Source organism: Symsagittifera roscoffensis, chromosome 1 (genome assembly GCF_963678635.1).
Source record: "Symsagittifera roscoffensis chromosome 1, txSymRosc1.1, whole genome shotgun sequence".
In the NCBI taxonomy this organism is placed as follows: Eukaryota; Metazoa; Xenacoelomorpha; order Acoela; family Convolutidae; genus Symsagittifera; species Symsagittifera roscoffensis.
This window is the reverse complement of record NC_087062.1, coordinates 84,667,210-84,685,973: the sequence shown is the minus strand read 5'-3', so window position 1 is coordinate 84,685,973 and position 18,764 is coordinate 84,667,210. Positions and strand designations below refer to the sequence as shown.

Below are 18,764 nucleotides of genomic sequence, written 5' to 3'. Positions count from 1 at the left end.
CCATACCAAAACAATTTGATTTTTGAAAAAAGGACACAACCAAAGTAATATAAGAAAGACCAACATAAAACGTTATCACAAAACAGGACCTCTCAGAGAAACAGCATGCAATCATACTCCCACTCCTGGCCTAACCCACCAGAGAGGACGTCCTGAGCATGCTCTATAGCCGGCCTAACCCACCGCGCTACATCCACGCTTTGTGACTACACTTCTATTTTTAATAAGAGGTCTCAAGGTTGAGAAACTTTTCAAAATAACCGAACTAAAAAAACGCTTTTGTGAAAACAACTAACTAAATTCATGATTAAAAAACCGAATTAACATAATTTTATAAAATGTAAATCATACTTTGCAGTATATAAATCAAACACAACAACAAAGACGAACATCCAAAGACTAGATGACCCCATCACACTCGAACAAAAGAATGGCTAAACACAACCGACATGCCGTCCACAATCACGACTCAAAGGATTTAGAGTACGACTTGACTTCGCAGAAAAGGACTCCATTGAACTAGACCAATGACCACCTCGATGCTCAAGTATACGTACAGATCCGAGTTACAAGGCATCCCTTCCACACACGATCTTCACGCCATTCCAAGACGAGGTTGCACACAAAGCAAATTCTCTACATAATACAGAAAAACCTGACATAGCAAACCACCTTGGATTCGGTTTGATTTCATTGGGGATCACAGTCGTTGTCGAGTGACGAAACAATATTTTCCTATCCCCGATTCCAGCGTCCTAGAACGTTCTTCCTCAAGAGGAACCGGATAAGAAAATGATGTTCGCCAAATACCAACGTTCATCATCCATCCTTCAAATTGCAGAGAAGAAAGATAGTTCTAAAAAACTCTGTAAAACCCGAATGGGTGGAACCTGATCTAAACTACATTTTATTAATGGATAAATTAGATATTTTACCACTGTAAAATATTTAATATTAACCAATCATAATCCATCCAACTAACAACCCACTTATTTGTAAGTGCTGAAAATACTTGTAATTTCAGCACCAGAGAGATTTGAATTTAACTTAGAAATTAGTTGCCTCTCCAAGAGAACTTCAGCTGCCGCAATAAGCCAGTATACTCTAGATCTATTGAGCCTAGCAGAGACTAGTTAAACACCCTGAGACTAGTAGATATAAGAGTAAGATTAGGATCGGTATTAGACTAAGAAGTTGCACGAATCTATTCGGCCGAAAAGCGTGACGAGCAGACGGTATACCCTATCCGAAATTACTCTATGATTTAACCACCTTCGGTTATAATTCAACACACCCGAATTCCTCCCCACTTTCAATGATCGGAATAATTAGTTTTTCAAATTTGATGTTTGAAAAATCAATTGTGGGGGGGGGTGGGTTAGTTTGAGTGGTTTCTCTGACTCAACTTCCTATGAATCCAAAGGCCTTTGCATGAGTCTTCAAAAATAATTATTTTTTTTGCATTTATCAAAAATTCAACTACTCATAGTAAAGCAACTGTTGAGCTCTATTGTGAAATCTCTATTTTACTGCTATGCAAAATCATAGTGAAATTGAGTATTTTCAAGCCATTTTTGCTTCTTCGACTCTTTTTTAATGTTAAGTTTCGGACCCTTGAAGTCTGAGCTCTTGGCTAATGTCACTGGTTCCAACTTCACAAAGCCATGGCTGACCTTCGCAAATGACCTTTTGTTTGAACCATTCAAACGTCAGACGATTCAGTCCTTGCCTAGGTACCCAGTAGATGCCTCCATTTCCCGGAGAGTGAATGAAGAAATCTTTACCAACTCGGTGATCTCCAATCAGCTTGAAAGTCCCTCGGCCGAATCCGATTTGGTTAATGATATTGGCACAGATGTCGCGATCAAATCGAGCCTGAAAAATTGGACTCGTTGTTTCCCGGACTGAGGTCCCAAACAGAGGATGTCAAAAATATTTCAAAAAGTTGAATGGGCAGTCGGATCATGCTGATGTTCAAACTGATACTACTTTTTTCCACACAATTTCTTATGTTTTACAGTTTTTAGTTCAAATTATAGCTTGCTTTACTTTTTTGCGCTTAAATTCAACATTTATGGTAGAATATATGAAAAAACGTATTCATAATTTCACACAGTACGCTTGATGAATTGTAATTTCATCATTCGGTCTTGCCGTATTTCACAATATTCATGTGAAGTTTCTATTTTTTTGATCATTTTTGTTGCATTTTATCAATATTAGTTTTAACAGCTACATTTGAAATTCAACCTGTTTTGATCCATAAAACATCAACAGTTAATCACTATTCATCAACTATCATTCAACATAAATCTGCAATTGTTTCCGTTGTTATTTTCCAAGATATCTCGCTCTAGAGTTATAGAAATTTTCTTTGTAATTGTCAACAAAATGAAAAAAGACTGTTCGCATCAGGACGAAGCCTATGGAGCAGTAATAAAACGAAAAATTTATTTGTAGAAAAAAAATGAAAATTTTTCAACTCTAAATTTTTTTTTGTGAAAATCATTCCCCCACACGCCGTGCAAAGTAAAAAGTAATAAATTGTGCTCCTAGTATCCATTAATTCAAAAAAAAGACTGCTGGTATATCAGGGCGAATCCCTGAATGTATCGACTGTCACTTAATTCATATCGATTAGTTTTTGGGGAAAAAAAATATTGAAAAACTATAAATTTTGAACAAAATCAAATGGTGAAATTTTAAGCCATACGAAACAATACGACCAATTTATTAGCCTCAATTCAATTTGGAACGATTTTGTTGTGTGGGATACTTTGCCGCGCATAAATATTTTGAGTTTTCGAGTTACGCTCTCAGCATTATCAATAATAATTCAAAGCATGCATAATTTAGGCCAGAACATGGCATATTTGGCAATATTCAAACCCTCAGAACTTTACAAAAAAATTATTGGAGGTTAAATATCTTTTTCATTCGAACTCAGAAATTCATTATCTTCAATGGGTTATAAAAGTTTTTCGTATAAATCTACTATTTCGATCGGGGAAAATTGACTGAATAAAAAACCACACCGAGCATAAATATTCTGTTTTCATCAAAAGTCGGAACAACAAGCTTCCTTCAACCAAATTGAAACGATTTCTTGGACGGATTATATCTACGCTTAAAAAATTGATCAAAAAATTACCCCGAGCACAAATAATCCGTTATTTTCAATAGAAAAAAACCCACCCCGAGCAAAAATATTCCGTTATTTCCAACAGAAAAATTGGAGCAACAAATTGCCGTTCATTTGAGTTGAAACGTTTCTGTCCATATAAATTTTGTGTTGAAGCTAAAAGGGAGGAAAAAAATATTCTTCGGATTTTCGTCTTTTAGAAAATTTATGGTTGGATTTGTTATTGTTTTTAGTCTTCATCCAATTTTTGCCGTCCGAAAGAGCACACATTGTTTTGCGCTCAAACTTCATTTATTTTTCACCATACAAATTGATTTTTTGTCAACTTGTATGGAATTGAAAATTAGTAATCTCTCAAGCTTCCAACATTATTTTGCGAAAAATAGCGGGCTTATAACACGCGTGAGTGATCATTTAAATTAATCTAAAATAAACTGAGTCCAGCACTGTTTCTTTTCAAAACAATACGAGACGCTCAACTTTTTTGATTTTAACAATTTTTGCGGAAGAGAAAAATTTTGTGGGGCAAAGGCGTTTTCCTCAGCTTTGAAGCGCAGTCGGAACTTTTAGAGTTTGCCCAGTGTTAATTATACAATTTTGATGTGATTCTACTTTCATATCTAATCTAATTAGTTCATCTTAGCGTAATTGATTTAACCGGTCATTTATGTTTGACCTTGACACTTCCATTCTCTCCGGCGGTGAGACTGCTTAATCACTTTTAAATGTTTCAACTTCAGATTAATTCACTTTACTCTTTTGTTCTTTTAATGGTTAAAAGTAGAGTTAGTAACTAAGTAAATTTTTATGATGGCGCAGTCAAGCAACGAATCTAACGTGAGAGGAACCATTTTTTTTTGACAGAACCAAACGGTGGAACCATCAATTCTTTGGGAAGAGTAGAGCGATCTTTTTCAACTAGCAATAATTGCAAAGAGAAACGTAAATATTGAAAATCTACTTGACCCGATTAAAATACATCATTCACATCCTTTTGCGCTGGAGAATCTGACGGAGAACGAAACGAAAAACAAAGAAAAGCTCGACAAAAAAGGAATATGCAAGAACAAAAACAAAATAATGGCGAAGAAGCGGCATCGTTCAAAACAGAAACAAAAAAATTCAAGGGAATGAGAAGCGAAGAAGCCGACTAGAAATTTTGTTCAATCCTCTACCTTTAAATTTCTTTCAAAGAGTTTAGAGAAAATTTGGCAACGGTTTTCGTGAGAAAAACAATTGTCAATTTGAAAGACAACTTGTTAAATAGTAAGCAACATTAAAGAGAGGTCATTGGACAGTTAAAGGAGTCATTGGAACAGTTTTGGGGCGCTTTATCAAAAAAAGTGTGACATATCCGTAGTAGAGGACGAAAGGATAAGGAACATTTTCATGAAGACATGAAAAAGTCCAACAAAAAGCGAAAATTGCTGGCAAAAACCGTACCACATCTGGAGGCACTAAACGTTGCATCGAGAGACGAGAAGGAAATAACCAATCAGATGAAAAATACTAGTAGTATTAAATCCCACGGATCATCCGTACACAAATTGTACAATCATTTTAAGGTCAAAAGAATTGTGGCTAGAGGTTTTTAAAAGGACACTATACAGTTTGACCAACGAAGGACACAACTTGTACATCCTGTAATTGCAAAGGCCAGTTCACGAGTCTATGTAAACCTCGTCGTGAATACACAAACGGTAGATAAAACAGATATTATTCTTTGGATCAACCGGATGAAAATATTGAGTGATGTGGAGTGATCAATGCATTGTCAGAATCCGGACAGAGCGAAAACGAGGATCATTCTGTAACTACAGTTTTTGACGACGAAGGAAAAGAACATAACTGCTCAATAGTGGCCTCGGCGAAAAAATCAAGTATCATTAATAATTCAAGTTGACTCTGCTAGCCCGGTCAGCTTCCTCGAGAGAATTGTTTTTCATGAACTGAGATTACGAGATTTTTATTTGAAGAATCATCCGGCAACTAAGGGTAAGGCAACTAAGGAATTACATTGTGGATCCACATACAACGCTATCAACATTACCGGCTAATTGATACTCTCGGTTTTCTCGAATCGACAATCAGATGAGTTTTGCCATTTTTTTTTCGACTGAAGGTCACGAGAAGATCATTTTTGGAAATGAAAATTTTGCCTGAAGTGGAGATTTAAATTTCACAGGCGCACTTCTCACATTTCCAGACCAACAAGATATGTGAGTCAATAAATTTTACTTCTAACTCCGGAAAAGACAGAGGAACTAAATTTTAAAGATTTATTTCTTCAGATTGAAAAGCTAAAAAACCAGATGAAAATCACCCATTTCCATGAACCACTTAAAACGATTCAACTAAAAGGTAGACGCGTTCCCCTCATCTATTAGACTCAGTTGGAATTGAACTAAATCGGCCAAAGCCGAGGGACATATTCAGAAGTTGTGACGAAGACCGATTCATTAGCCCAAACGTCATTACTTGTAAAACAGACAATTCCATCAAGTTAGCACTAGACTTCAAATTTATCAACAAACTAATTTACAAAAGCAATTATCAAATGAGCAATCACGAGTTCGTAGATAACGTAGCGGCTCACCTTTCAAATGATTATGTCTGAGATGTATGGCTCACTAACTTAAATTTAAAAAACGCCTACAGTCAGCTGGCCTTGGATAGTTTTATTAGAAACCAGTGAACTTTCAGTATAGTCAGTGGGGATATGACCGGCAATAATCAGTTTCTATCTGTTTTTTTTTGGATTGAGCGATATGCCTAACGAATTTCAAGGAGTCATAGACTCAAAGTTAGGAACAATTACTTTTATCGTTTAGACGACCTTTTATGTGCATTCATAGGAAGTTTTTCAGATCACAATCACGGTCAACCAAATTTTATCGATTTTAGACAATTTTAATTTTAACCTAAAATGGTCAAAAGTAAATTCTCCCAAAACAAATTTGAACGGCAGGAATTTAAAATTTCAAGACCAGGATTTTCCTCCCTGATCGATCAAACAAAAAATTGAAGATTTACAAATTAACAAAAACCTAAAAAATAGGTCTTTTTTTGGGTCTACAATTCAGTACATTAAACTCAACCCAAATTTAGCATCCTTGTGAAACCTTTTCGCTCTTTGCTAAATAAGAAACCCCTTTTCCATTGAAACGCAGATCATACTAAAGTATTTGAGAAAATTAAACAAAAAATTGTTAACCTTACAGAAAACGTTACACAAAAAAAACTGATGCGTCAAATATCGGAGTAGGGGCATCTTTAAAAACAACTCCACGGGAAAAATTGGAAGACGTGTTTTTTGCCTCACGGTTTCTAAACTCGAATCTAATTTTTCTACCGACAAATTAGAAATTCTAGGGGTCGTTTGGACGGTTGAATAATGTCAGGACTACACTTATGGATCAGATTTTGAAGTTATTACAGACCATAAAGCCCCTTTTCCGCTCTTTCAACAAACCACGGGAATAAAATGTATCACAGTTTAAAAAACAGATAAGTCGATCGAATGATACATTTTAACTTCACTAACAAACACTTGGCAGGAAAGGATATGTGATTCACTGACTTAATCCCTACCTTAATCCCAAAGACCTTATCCCCCTTCACATTATGATGAAGAATTCGTAGTTGCTAAGAATGATAAAATTAAGAAATCTATCCCTCGGATAACCGAAAACAGTTATATAATGCGATTGATTCAAAATTAAAATTTTCCGATTACGCAAGATTACCTAATTACTCATTAGCATCGGTTCTAAATTTTTTTAAATCGACACTTCCAATTTGTAACTCAAAACATTATCGAACTGAGTTTTGTACCTCGAAATGCATTCCTTCGGATTATTCGAACATTAATCCACTAAAAATTTCTGTTTCAAATTCTGCTTTCTTTAATTTTTTTAATTCTTACTTGTATCATAATTAACTCCACTTTAGATGAAAAAATTGTAAATACTGTAATATGGAAAAAAAAGAAATTAAAACTAAGTAGCCGTCCGCTTCCGGTATTCAAGTCTCTCTAAATTTTCCGATATTATCAGAACAAGAAAAACTTGTAAATAAATACTGCTAAAAAAATGGAAGTTGCCCGAACGTCCTTTGAGTTTAAACAGTTTATTTTTATTGTCAAACTAGTTGCTCTCCTAACAGAAGATGACCCCATGTTAAGTTCTGTTTTGAAAGCACTTCAGAACAAAGTTGAGATGATTAAGTCAAACTCCTCATATTTTAATCATTTTGTACGTGACTCAAATGAACCCGACGGATTAATATACATGGAATGCAAACTTGTGTTTTCTTTTACCCTTAGAAATGCCATGATGAAGACCCTCCACAAAGCACAGCCCAACGAATTCGGAAAGAAGTATCTGGTTCATTACATCTGGTGGCCCCACATAAAGAGACAAATTAACTTCCATGGTATAAATTGTTCAAAATGCACCAAGACGGGTGAGAATACAAAAAAAGGTAATTCCAAACTCAAAAATTAGTGAACTACCCCACTTATCCGAAACTAATGAGGAACTCAACTTAGATTTTGCTGGTCCTTTGAATTTTCACTGGGGTACAAACAAAAATATTCTGTTTTGCATCGACCGATTTTCAAAATTTCAATCATAAAAAATTACCAAAAACATCGAATTTCTTCAAATTTACATTTTTTTTACATGGCATACCTTAATTTAATCAAGTAGAGTACGCATCCTGTTTTACACGTCAGGACTTCAATTTATTTTGTGACTCGAAATACATTAAAATATATTTTTGTACAGTAGGGGATCATCGCCCCAACGGATCAGAAGAAAAGCTAGTAGGATTTGTAAATCAAATTTTTGGTAATGGTTCATGAATTTCAAAAAATATACATTAATGGAAGCTATCTCAAACCATTTTGTAACCTTCGATCTTCTTATCAATCAAAAATTAAATGCCCTCCATTCAAAATAAATTTCAATAGAAAATAAAATACAATTTGGAAACAACTCACGTCTTGTGAATCTTCCAATGGAGTTTTAGACAAGAAGAAGTCAATTTGATCTTTTAGAGGAAACATATCATTCCCATTTTTTTCTAACCCGGTTATTGAAATAGGTACGAGTGCAAAAATCAGAGGAAAACACCCAAGTCTAGAAAACCTGGACCAAAGACCAGGAAACAGATTGAGTTGGGCGCTTCGGATAATAACACCTGGACGAGGGTTTCCAACTTCTCCAGGAATTCTTCGTGAGGACAGCCGCCTCGTGCTAAGAATTCGAACCTTAATCCAAGTTACTCAGCTCCAGACTGGGAATAGCGAATGGGAATGAATAGCTGGAAGTTTTCCTTGTCATTGATATGGTTAGGGATCGAATTTATTATGATAGCCTCTATGATCCAGAAAACAATAAAATCACTTCCAACCCTCTTACAAACAGTGATAACAAAAAAAATTGAGAGTTAAGATGACAACTCAAACGATCCTTCAACACCAGGTTGCCCCATCAGCATCATTCCCGCCAAACCAGACGATCCATCACCGGCAAGCAAAATGAATACCTTCGTAACCTCAAGCCACAGACTCATCTGCCGGAAAGGACAAATTCACCGCAAGCCAAAGAACTTGTGCTAAATTTCCCCATTTACGAGATGGTCGGCTACTCAGATGAGAATCCCTCTAGTCAACAGACAACTCCTAATTCCGGTAACGAACCGCTTTTACGTCGGTCAAATCGAAACGTGGACCCGCCGAAAGTCCATGGTAAAAGGTATTCCATAGATTTTATAGACCGATTCAACGAAGCATCTGGATCGGCCTCTAACTAGATCGTCTGGGACAACATCAGCTCCAACGAGCCCAACCATTGTTGTTACACCCAAATCCTTTGGATGACGTGACCATATATCGAATACAAATCGTTCTTGCATACATTCTACCTCTACTACAGACGAATCCCTATAAGTGGCCATTGGTAATTATGCCCAGGACGCTGACTTAGATGGGAAGCTGTTTGAACACTTCATCAGCGTTAACAAACACTGAAAATGGAAAATCATTTTTTGCGCCCCTATTTCTCGTTTGTTGCTATTCGTATATTGACGTCAAATTGTTATTCCCATACAAACCCGTCAAACTTTTATAGCCTTTTATTATGGGCGGTAAATCTGGTAATTGAAATGTTTGTCATTCCTCCGGATAAAAGCTTTCATCCAAGATATCGTTCAAAACACAAAAAATTGGTCGACATACCTTCTTTCAAGTGCTTACAATCATTATATAATACATTTTGGGCATTTAATTTCATCTAACACTTAATGCAGAATTTCATTTCATTTAGCTGATTTATAATGTCATCCTTCGGATGTTAGTGTAATTTAAATTTAGCGTGGAGTCTCTATGATTAACTGCACAATTTATTTCGCTTAGTTAATTTTCTCTCAGCCATAGTGCGGAAAAAACTGTGCTTAATTTTCATTTTTCTTCCTCTTTCGAAGGGGAGAAAAGGAGCAGTTGATAAGCTATAATAATTCGCAATTCAAATTTTTTTTTGCTTCGAGGAATGATTCGATTCCATTTTTTTATCTGGTCTAATTAGTTCATCTTAGTCTAATTGATTAAACCGGTCATTTTTATTTAACCTTGAAACTTTCATTCTCCTTGGCGGAGAGAGCACACACTCATTTCATAACGTTTTAACTTCAGATTAATTCACTTTTATCCTTTTATTCTTTTAATTTTTCAAAGTAGAGTTAGCTGTAACTAAGTAACATTTTATCAAATATACAATCAGAAATTTTGACTTGGAACGCAAAATAGTTTTGACTAAAGATTAAGAAATTGAAATATTTTTATTTGAGTTTTTCGTATAAAAGCCGAAAATAAATATTCAATGTCCACAGAGTTGTTTTAAATTAGGAAGTCTAACAGTTAGATAGATGGAAAAGTGTTTTTGAACTCAAGGCAGCAGGAAAAAACGATTAATTATTTTAACCTCCGGAGTATCGTAAATGACAGAATAGGAACTAATAGTGTACTCAGCTTTCAAGTTTACTCATTGATAAAGAAGCCCCTCGACCTAATTAATTGAACACTCACATTGTTCACCATAATTCAAAATAACTGTTTTTTTTTTTCTTTTTTTTCTGCATTTTTGGGCAGATAATGTTTCAATTTCTGAAACAAAATGCCAAAACTGTTTCATTTTTTTATCGAGATGCTAAATTGTTTCACCTTTTCGATTAATTAAGACTCTCCTCAAGAACTTTTTTTGGTGGTATTACAACGATTTGATTATGTTATTACTCTACGTAACGTCACTTCATCGATAAAAATTATCGTCTAACAATGTTGGCTCCAATTTATGTGTGTTTAGCATTCAATAACTTTTTCCAAACTATCTAATGGCTATACTTCCTAAATTAAAACGACTCTGTCGAAATTGAACTGTTATTTTGAGCTTTTTTACGAAATCTTGAAAACTATTACCTCAATTTCTTATAACCTTTAATCAATAATTTTTTTGCGCTTCAAAGCTGAAGAAAATGCTTTTGGCTCAAAAAGCTCAATTGAAAATAGAAAAATAAATCTTTCTGTTTGTTTTGTAAAAATATGCCTCAGAAAATATAGAAAACAAACAACTCATAAGACCTGTGCGTTTTTGTTGTTTGACAACCAACCTTGACGTAAACAGCGCTCATGTTTGGAGTTTGGAAGTCAGTCAATTTGTCGTAGTATTCTTGGGGAGAAAGTCCATTTCGCTGTCCATTTTGCAAATAGATTTTGATTTGCTGATTGCAGCAACCTATGAAATTTCAAAATTGTAATGCTTCAAATGATATCACGCGCAATCCGCAAACGATTTGGAAATACGCATTTTGATTATTTAATTTCTATTAGACGAAAATGATCATTCAGTCTTTGTATTCGGGCTTTTTCGTGCTCTTGGAAAACTGCATGAATTAACTTTAGATATTCCAAATGGAAATGTTTTCGATTTTCGATTCGGATAAAAATTCTAATCTTAATCGAAATTTAATTCGGTTATCACGCTTTCAGTCACTGACATTTCCAGCTCGCTGAACATTGCGGTAGGGGCTGGGGATTAGGCTTCAGGAGTTTGACCGATAAAAGATTTACATTGACCTAATCAGGGGCGAAACAATAGCAGTCATAGAATAAAACCTTGAGCGCTAGCATGCTGCTACTTTAATCATAAAGAATAAATGATGAGAAGATGTGAATAATTGGTTTACCTTTCGAAAGTTTTAGTCTCAAAGTTTTAGTCTCAAAAAATGATTCAAACTAAAAAAATTTTATTATAATTTTTGTCTCAAAAAATTTGAATTTTTTTTGAACTAGCCTTTTTCCTCATCTGTTAAGTGGAAGGAGAAAAAATTGTAGCTGTTGAAGGTGGTGTTAATGAGGCTGTTGAACTCTGACTCATCAGTCTCCTGGGGAGTTCTGGACTTCACTTCACTGGATATCCAATACCTCAACAGGCAGAAATAGTCACTAAAAATTCACAAACAAAATTCAAATTAAAATAAAAGCCTCATACTAATTTTTGGGATTACAGTCATTGTTACCTAATTAAGTTGATGATATCAAGATAATTTTCAAACCTTACAAGGACCAAAAAAAGAAACGCTATGAAATAGGTTGTGAAATGTTTAAATAACGCTTGCATACATTAAGGATTGGTTATTTCAGATTTAATTTCAGGTCTGAGTTTTTCTTTTCTTGGTTATTTCAGATCTGAAATTTAGTTTTTCTTGTTTATTTCAGATCTGAAAAATCAATGAATCGGGCTCAATTTTGTATTTTTAATGTTTTTTAGCATCTGATAGCTACTAGCAGGTAATCGGCAAAGTATAAGTTGAAGACTGCCGAGGAATGTTTCCCCAAGCATGAGATAAACATTGGAAAAGCATAAATAGAGCATGAAATTCAAAAAGTTACAGGTATTCTAACAGTTTTTGAAAGCTTTTTAACACAGCTGAACAAGAAATTTACGTCGAAAAAAAACTTTTAGTTTTTCTGACCGCTAGTTAACCTAAACATAATTGTGTATTGCAAAAACATAAAAAAAACTCCATGTTTTGCCCAAAATGCATAAATTATAACTTAACAAAGGATTGCTCAAATCTATTTTTAGACCTAAAATTTTGTTTTTTAAGGTTATTTCAGATCTGAAGTTTTCCATTTTAGATTCAAATTTCAGATCTGAAATTTGTAAATTCTTATCACGATCTGAAATAAAGAATTTCAGATATGAGAATTAACTTGTGCAACAAATAAAGAATTTCAGATCTTGCACAGAAAATCCCCTGGGTACGTGATTGGAAAAAAAACTTGATAGTTCGATGACCAAAAACTATCCGTGCTCCACTGTGACATAGTATGCTGTTTCAGTTCATTTCAGTTCATCACCTGTGGACTATCTCACTGTCAATTATATGTCATTCTAACAGTGCTAATTAAATACCGACAGGTGCCGGCCAACGGCGTTGTCTGTCACCCTCGGTGCGATCTCTTATTTTCACACTTATTGTATACTTTGAAAGAATACGTTGGTTCATTTTATAGTCTGAGTTGGAATTTACACTTGACCAAACAGATTTTCAACAAGATGCAGCCAACAGATCCTAGTGGGGGAAAGACCCACTCGGTGTAACCGGATTCTGGCCAACGAAATTCAGTGAACCGCATATTTTTCGGATGTCTGGTATAACCGCTTCCAATGGGGCATGATTGCCAACACGGATTGAACTCCAAAAACTTCTAGTTCAATGGCACCAATACAGCAACACAAATCGCGGCATTCCCAGAGGAATTGGACGGAGGAACCGAATGACAAGCGAACAAACGCTGATTTCTAATCTCAACCTGTGCCTGGGGAGAAAGGCCAGGATGAACATCACAAGGGACGGCCGCACATCGATCTGGAGGCAACAAGATGTCCACGGGTTTTCGACGCTATAGAAGCGGAATTCAAGAAGGAACGGAATGAAACATATGAAACTTTCCAGTTACCATCAAGAAGGCACCATATTAACGAGTCGCTCGAGCAGTTTCATTCGGTGCTCAGCGGCCTGGCCGCATGGTGCAACTGCTGCACATTCGAGGACGAAGGACAAAGAACACTGAAGGACGTTTTCATAGTCAACAGGAATAACCGCTAAGCCCAGAACGAACTATGCCAGTTAACAAAGTTTTCAGAAGAGGTGTACAAAATTTCTTTGTCTCACGAGCGGGGAGACAAATAAGCTAAATCGTATGTGTCCACAACTACCGGAGGAGGAACTTCATCTGCACCAACAGGAGGTGGCCTACAGATTAAGACCGAAACGATCGGAACCATCCGTGTAGGATATCGGATTACTTCACCGCGGAAGGGGACAGCGTCCCGAGCGCGGTTTTCCCAGAGGCGGATTAAATCTGACGAACAGGAAATGCTACAACTGTAGCCAACCGGGATTCACCCCGGAACACATGACCAGCAAAGAAGGTCACATGCAACTAGTGCTGAAAAGTCGGACACTATGAACATACCTGCAGAAGGAAACAAGCTAGCAATCGGGAGCGCGAGCACCTAATTTAATTCAGGAACCAGACGAAGAAACGTTTGATTACTCTGAATCGCAGGAAGACCACTCGCCGCAACACGGAAGTTTCGTTGGTTGGGTGAATAGATGCGAGGTGGCGTCGCGATCTTGGGAGTAGGATAGCTCAGGCAACTAAATAGTGATGTCAGTTCGGCCCAAGAGGTGCACTGAACTCAAGGTCGCGGGAGCTCATTTGCATTTACGAATCAACGGGAAGACGACACGCGTATGGATAGGCAGTGGTTCATCTATTGCATCTTTCAAAATTGGAGAAATAGGAAACACCCTGGGCGCCCAAAATGTTAGGTAGGGGGTCTGACACCGGATGATAACGAGTTCCGCGACTATAGAAAAAACCCGCTAAAATTGATGGAGCGATGAACGTGCGGATCGAGTCGAATGGTTCGGAGACGGCGACAAATAGACGAGTGATAGGAGGCAGCAGATCATCAATCATTGGACGGGATCTGATGGCCATCTTGGGACTCAAATTGGTTCAGCAAAAACCAGAGTGAGCAGTGATGTCGATAAAACAGAATGCGACCTGTGACCAGGTGATTACACTAAGCCTGTGGCAGGAATACTTTAATTAGCAATTTTCAAACCTCTTTCGTAGGGTAGGGAAAATTAGGAATTTTAAAGTTCAGGCGGATTTTTTGCGAACTTAACTTATATCCAAAAAAGGGATGACGGGTACCAATTACTTTGCAAGAAAAAAAGGACAGTGAAATTGCGAAACTAATAAAGCAAAAGCATATCGAATATTTGGAAGAATATTCAGATAAATATTTCGCTTCACGTATTTTTATCACTTTTAAAAAGAACGGCTCGGTTAAATTAGCACTTGAATCGAGAGAACTAAACAAACATGTGCATAAGAATAAAAAACAAGATGCCACATTTAGAAGAATCGATGGACACCGTTCGACCAAAAGTCAGTGAAAGAAAACCGTGTAAAATTTTTTTGATAATCGATTTGAAGTACGCATATGGGCAATTTCTTTAGGTGCGAAAACGAACATTCAATAAAAATTTTCTTTAATAGGAGGGAAACTGATCGGTACGTACCATTTTAAGACGGTATCCTACGGCCTAATCACAATGCCTGCAGAATTTTAACGAAAAATGGATAGCATCGGAAATTCCACAGGCTCACGCGTTTAGGCTCAAAAATTTTGATCATAAAGGGAACGTAAAGAAAATCCTACAAAAATTACATTAAAAAATTATGTCATGAAAACTAACCAAAAGCAAGTTCGCGCAAAAAAGTAATGAATGGCTTGTTCACAAATTACACCAAAGGGCATAACACCAATGGTCTGAAAGACCGAGCCAATCAAAATGCTAAAACCACCGCGCTCCCTATCTCAGTTAAAATTGTTTATGGGCTCAATTTACACGCTACAAAACTATTTGCCTGATCTCTCCGAGACGTCCGCTCCCCTTCGTCCATTGCTATCTCGAAAAACGAGTATGTATAGACCACTGAATGTCAGTCCGCATTTGAAAATTTTAAACAGCAATTGGCCAATAGAGTCGATGCCCTGAGGTTTGGAGGCCTATCTAATTTGCCTCACGTTACTTGAATAAAAAAATTAACCAACGAGCTCGATAGGCTGAAGGTGGTGTGGGGGAAGACTGTTTTCGAAAATACCTGTTAGGCCAAAATTTTTTTGTGATCACAGATCATAAAGCCTTAGTCTCTCTTCTAAACGGAAAGAATTAGAAAAATCAAACCACACAAGACTCACGAGATACTTAAACCGATTAATCTTTTTCAATTGGAACAAACACGAACCGGGGACAAAGATCAGTTTGGCGGTTCACTTACCTCGGGATCCAAACGGCGCGGCGGTACCAGTAATAGCGTAATATATGATGTTCACGGTAGCGAAAATCAGCTCGATACGTGGCGCCTTGGGATACGATCAATCGAATTTCACCACGGGACCGGTAATTAAAACCTCCAAAGCGCAATCATCCAATCAAAATGAATTATGTAATTTTCGACCGTTAACTCGCCGCCAGAGGGCGACTTATCATGCAGTTGCAAATCGGTCAATCAGCGACAAGATAATTGCATAAGCCGACAATCAACTAAATTAAACGGAAATATAGTTGGGGCTACTATTCAAGTTATTCAAAATCTTACAAATAAAATACAGAAAATATGGAGAAAAGTTTCCGGGAGTTAAAACAATTTTTAAAGCAGCATCCTGATTTACAAAGTAGCGCCGACAAAATTGAAGAAAACACAACAATATCTAATCTTGAAGCAATTACAAAATAATCAAGGTCCATCAATGCAAACACTGTATTTCTCTTACCTTCATCTTACGCCGCCGAAACTTCCTTCGGTCGATCCTAACAGTTCAATCATTACCAGAACTTTTCATTTTACAGTTATTAGCATCTGATTATAAATTAAACCCTCAAATTACTGCTCAATATCGGGATATGATAAAGGAGAAAGACCCAAACAGACATAGAAAAATATACGCTATGAATGTTTACTACTTAGTTCGTAAATGAGTTTTACGTCAAGCAGAACGTCGTTTGGATGGACTACAAGCTTGTAACCCCTAACAATTCAACTACCGCCATTAACAACCGCATTCTGTTTTACAATCACGGAAAATCGAGTATGTTCCAAGCTGCTAAGGACATTTAATATCCTTATATTTATCGTTCGATAGCATCCATGGTAAAAGTTGCAAACAGTGTAGGTTGTCTGGTAAGAATCTCAAAGTTATAGTACAGAAAATGACATAAGGAAAATTGACAAACCGAAGGAACCTAATGAGGCAGTTCAACTTGATTTTTAGGGACCACTCAATTATTTAACGATTCGAAAAAATATGTCATAGTGACGGTGGATTGCTTTTCATGTTGGCGGTCGGTGATGGTGTGCAGAAATAACCGGTCGGAAAAAAGTACTGAAATATTTAAGAACCTACATAGTGACCAATGGAGTGGCCCGAAGGATTCACATAGATCAAGAGACAAATTTTTTATCCAGGGACAAATTTTCCATTGATGTTAAAGTCTTTTGCAATACGGAAGGAGTCGAGATAAAAAAAATCGCCAGTAATTGACCATTGTGCTACTGGATGTGTAGTGTAGAACGGAAAATAGGTAGTTTGAAAAACTCTATTCTCACGTACGCTAAAGAGACACCGAACTCTTGGAAAAAATGGTTGAACGAACCCTCAGCGCGCTACGTTTTCAATTAACGCCACAACTAAACAAACGCCATTCGAAGCACACCATGGACGCGAGGCGAATACGGTTGTAAGAAATCTCACCAAAAAACTCTCATTACAACATCTAGATTGTCAAGAGTAAAAAAAAAGAGAAATCTGCATGTTAAGATAATAACGATCCTTCCGTGCAGGATTTGCCACACGGAATATAGTAACTGGGATGTACGTTCAGACCTAGTGTACGACATAAAAAGCCGCAATCACCCACGAAAACTCACGAAAGGGCAACATCTTTACCAACAAATAACCGGTCGGAAGCGACAATCTCCCGCTTCCGATAAAAGTCCATTGGTATTTTATCCCCACCCACATTCCAGACTGTGTTATTTGATTCTTTGTGTTCGACTCAAGGCTGTTTTTTTTTGGGTTTAGAACTCTCACGTGATACCACTATTGCAGCCGCAATTGGTCAGGCTGTGGTAGACCTGAAGCTAGAGGTCAAGTGAGAGCTCGTCCTCACACACTCTCATTGCCATGGCATGGGATCGAAAACACGATCTGACGATTTCAAAGTGAACGCCTTACCACTATGCTAAATGCCTCCTAAATTTTGTTTTTGGTCAAATTTTATGCAAAAAAAAACGAGCTGAAATTTCAGTTTTCAATTGTTCTGTTTTAAAAAAAATTAAAGAAATTAGAGCCGAATGATTATAAAGCTGATAAGGTTTCAGTTGTGAAAGGTCGCAGTCAAGAGCAAAATCATTGTCGTTTTTTGCGATGAGAAGAAAATTTGAACTTCAATTCTGATCCCCGAGGAATGAGCTTGAATATATTTTTTTTGATAATGAAATTGCCGGAACTTCGATAATTTAATCTTAGAACAAGCATCAAGCTAAAAATACCTCTGCTGGCTGCATCTGTTACCCAAATGATCTCTGAGGTCTGGAAGCAGAAAATCCAGGGACTCCCTTCTGCTCTCAGCCCACGCTGCCGACAGGAACAGAAGACCTTCAGTGGAGCAAAAGCTTCGAAACTTTTTTTTCAAACCAAACATATCCAGGGCAATCCGTGTTAACAAATTTGTTTGTGCAATTTTTAATTTTTTGTTCAAATTTCTTAATAATTTTTTTTCAAACCTTTCTTGTAAAAAAATATGTAAATTGGTATCTTTCCTGCAAATCTTCTAAGTAATCTTGAATGGCATTTTTGTAGAATGGTGCAACGGGGTATGGAAAAGTTGCTTTAAGAACAAATATCAAGGAAGCCCTGTTACTTATATTAAAAATCCTGAACAAAGCTTTTAATTACTTACCAAAATAACCCACAAAAGATAATACAGTACAACACATATTGAAAATAGTTATAAAGTTTTAATAAGTTGTTTCAATTTGAGCAAAATTGTTTCAGAGTGAGGGTGAAGGTTAGGTATTCTTTCACGAACCCTACTCGATCAATAATAAGAATTATAGTAAACAAACATGTCATAGGACTCAAATCGGATACAATAATTGACCAATAGACAATAGACATGTCGTCAGAACCACAAAAACAGATGCAAAATCAAATTTGAAATCGAGGTTTGGCCGAATTTTGGAACAGAAAAACACATGAATTGAACGAAGGAAATAAAACTTTACTGCGTAAAAACGGAAAATGGCTGTGTAAATGGCTGCTGTTTGTTCATGGCTTGAGCAGATAAACCTAAAATTGCCTACAGGTAAAATGATCCTTAAGCAAAATGTAATTTTGTTACTTTGAAGGAAAACCTTTGTTATTCTTGCTAGCAATTTGTTGGTAACTTTTGCCTAATTGTTAACAATCAA

General features: G+C 36.5%; 1 protein-coding gene across 1 annotated transcript; it reads right to left on the bottom strand.

Annotated features, from left to right (window-relative positions):
- Positions 1 to 1,488: 1,488 nt before the first annotated feature.
- Positions 1,489 to 18,373, bottom strand: LOC134857136 (uncharacterized). The gene is made up of 5 exons (XM_063873509.1): positions 18,254 to 18,373; positions 17,844 to 17,949; positions 11,494 to 11,645; positions 10,811 to 10,935; positions 1,489 to 1,875 (listed from the first exon to the last, which is right to left on the bottom strand). The coding sequence occupies exons 1-5, from the start codon at positions 18,288 to 18,290 to the stop codon at positions 1,600 to 1,602; spliced, it is 696 nt and encodes a 231-aa protein (XP_063729579.1). The 5' UTR covers positions 18,291 to 18,373; the 3' UTR covers positions 1,489 to 1,599.
- Positions 18,374 to 18,764: the final 391 nt, after the last annotated feature.

Bases quoted from the DNA above. Each gene is read 5' to 3' on its own strand.
- LOC134857136 (XM_063873509.1), bottom strand. From the start codon at position 18,290: ATGTGTTGTACTGTATTATCTTTTGTGGGTTATTTTG. The intron at 10,936-11,493 runs GCTAGTTCAAAA...GAAATTTCATAG, and splicing joins CTTAACAGATGAGGAAAAAG to GTTGCTGCAATCAGCAAATC. The intron at 1,876-10,810 runs GTTGGTTGTCAA...CCAATTTTTCAG, and splicing joins TGAGCGCTGTTTACGTCAAG to GCTCGATTTGATCGCGACAT.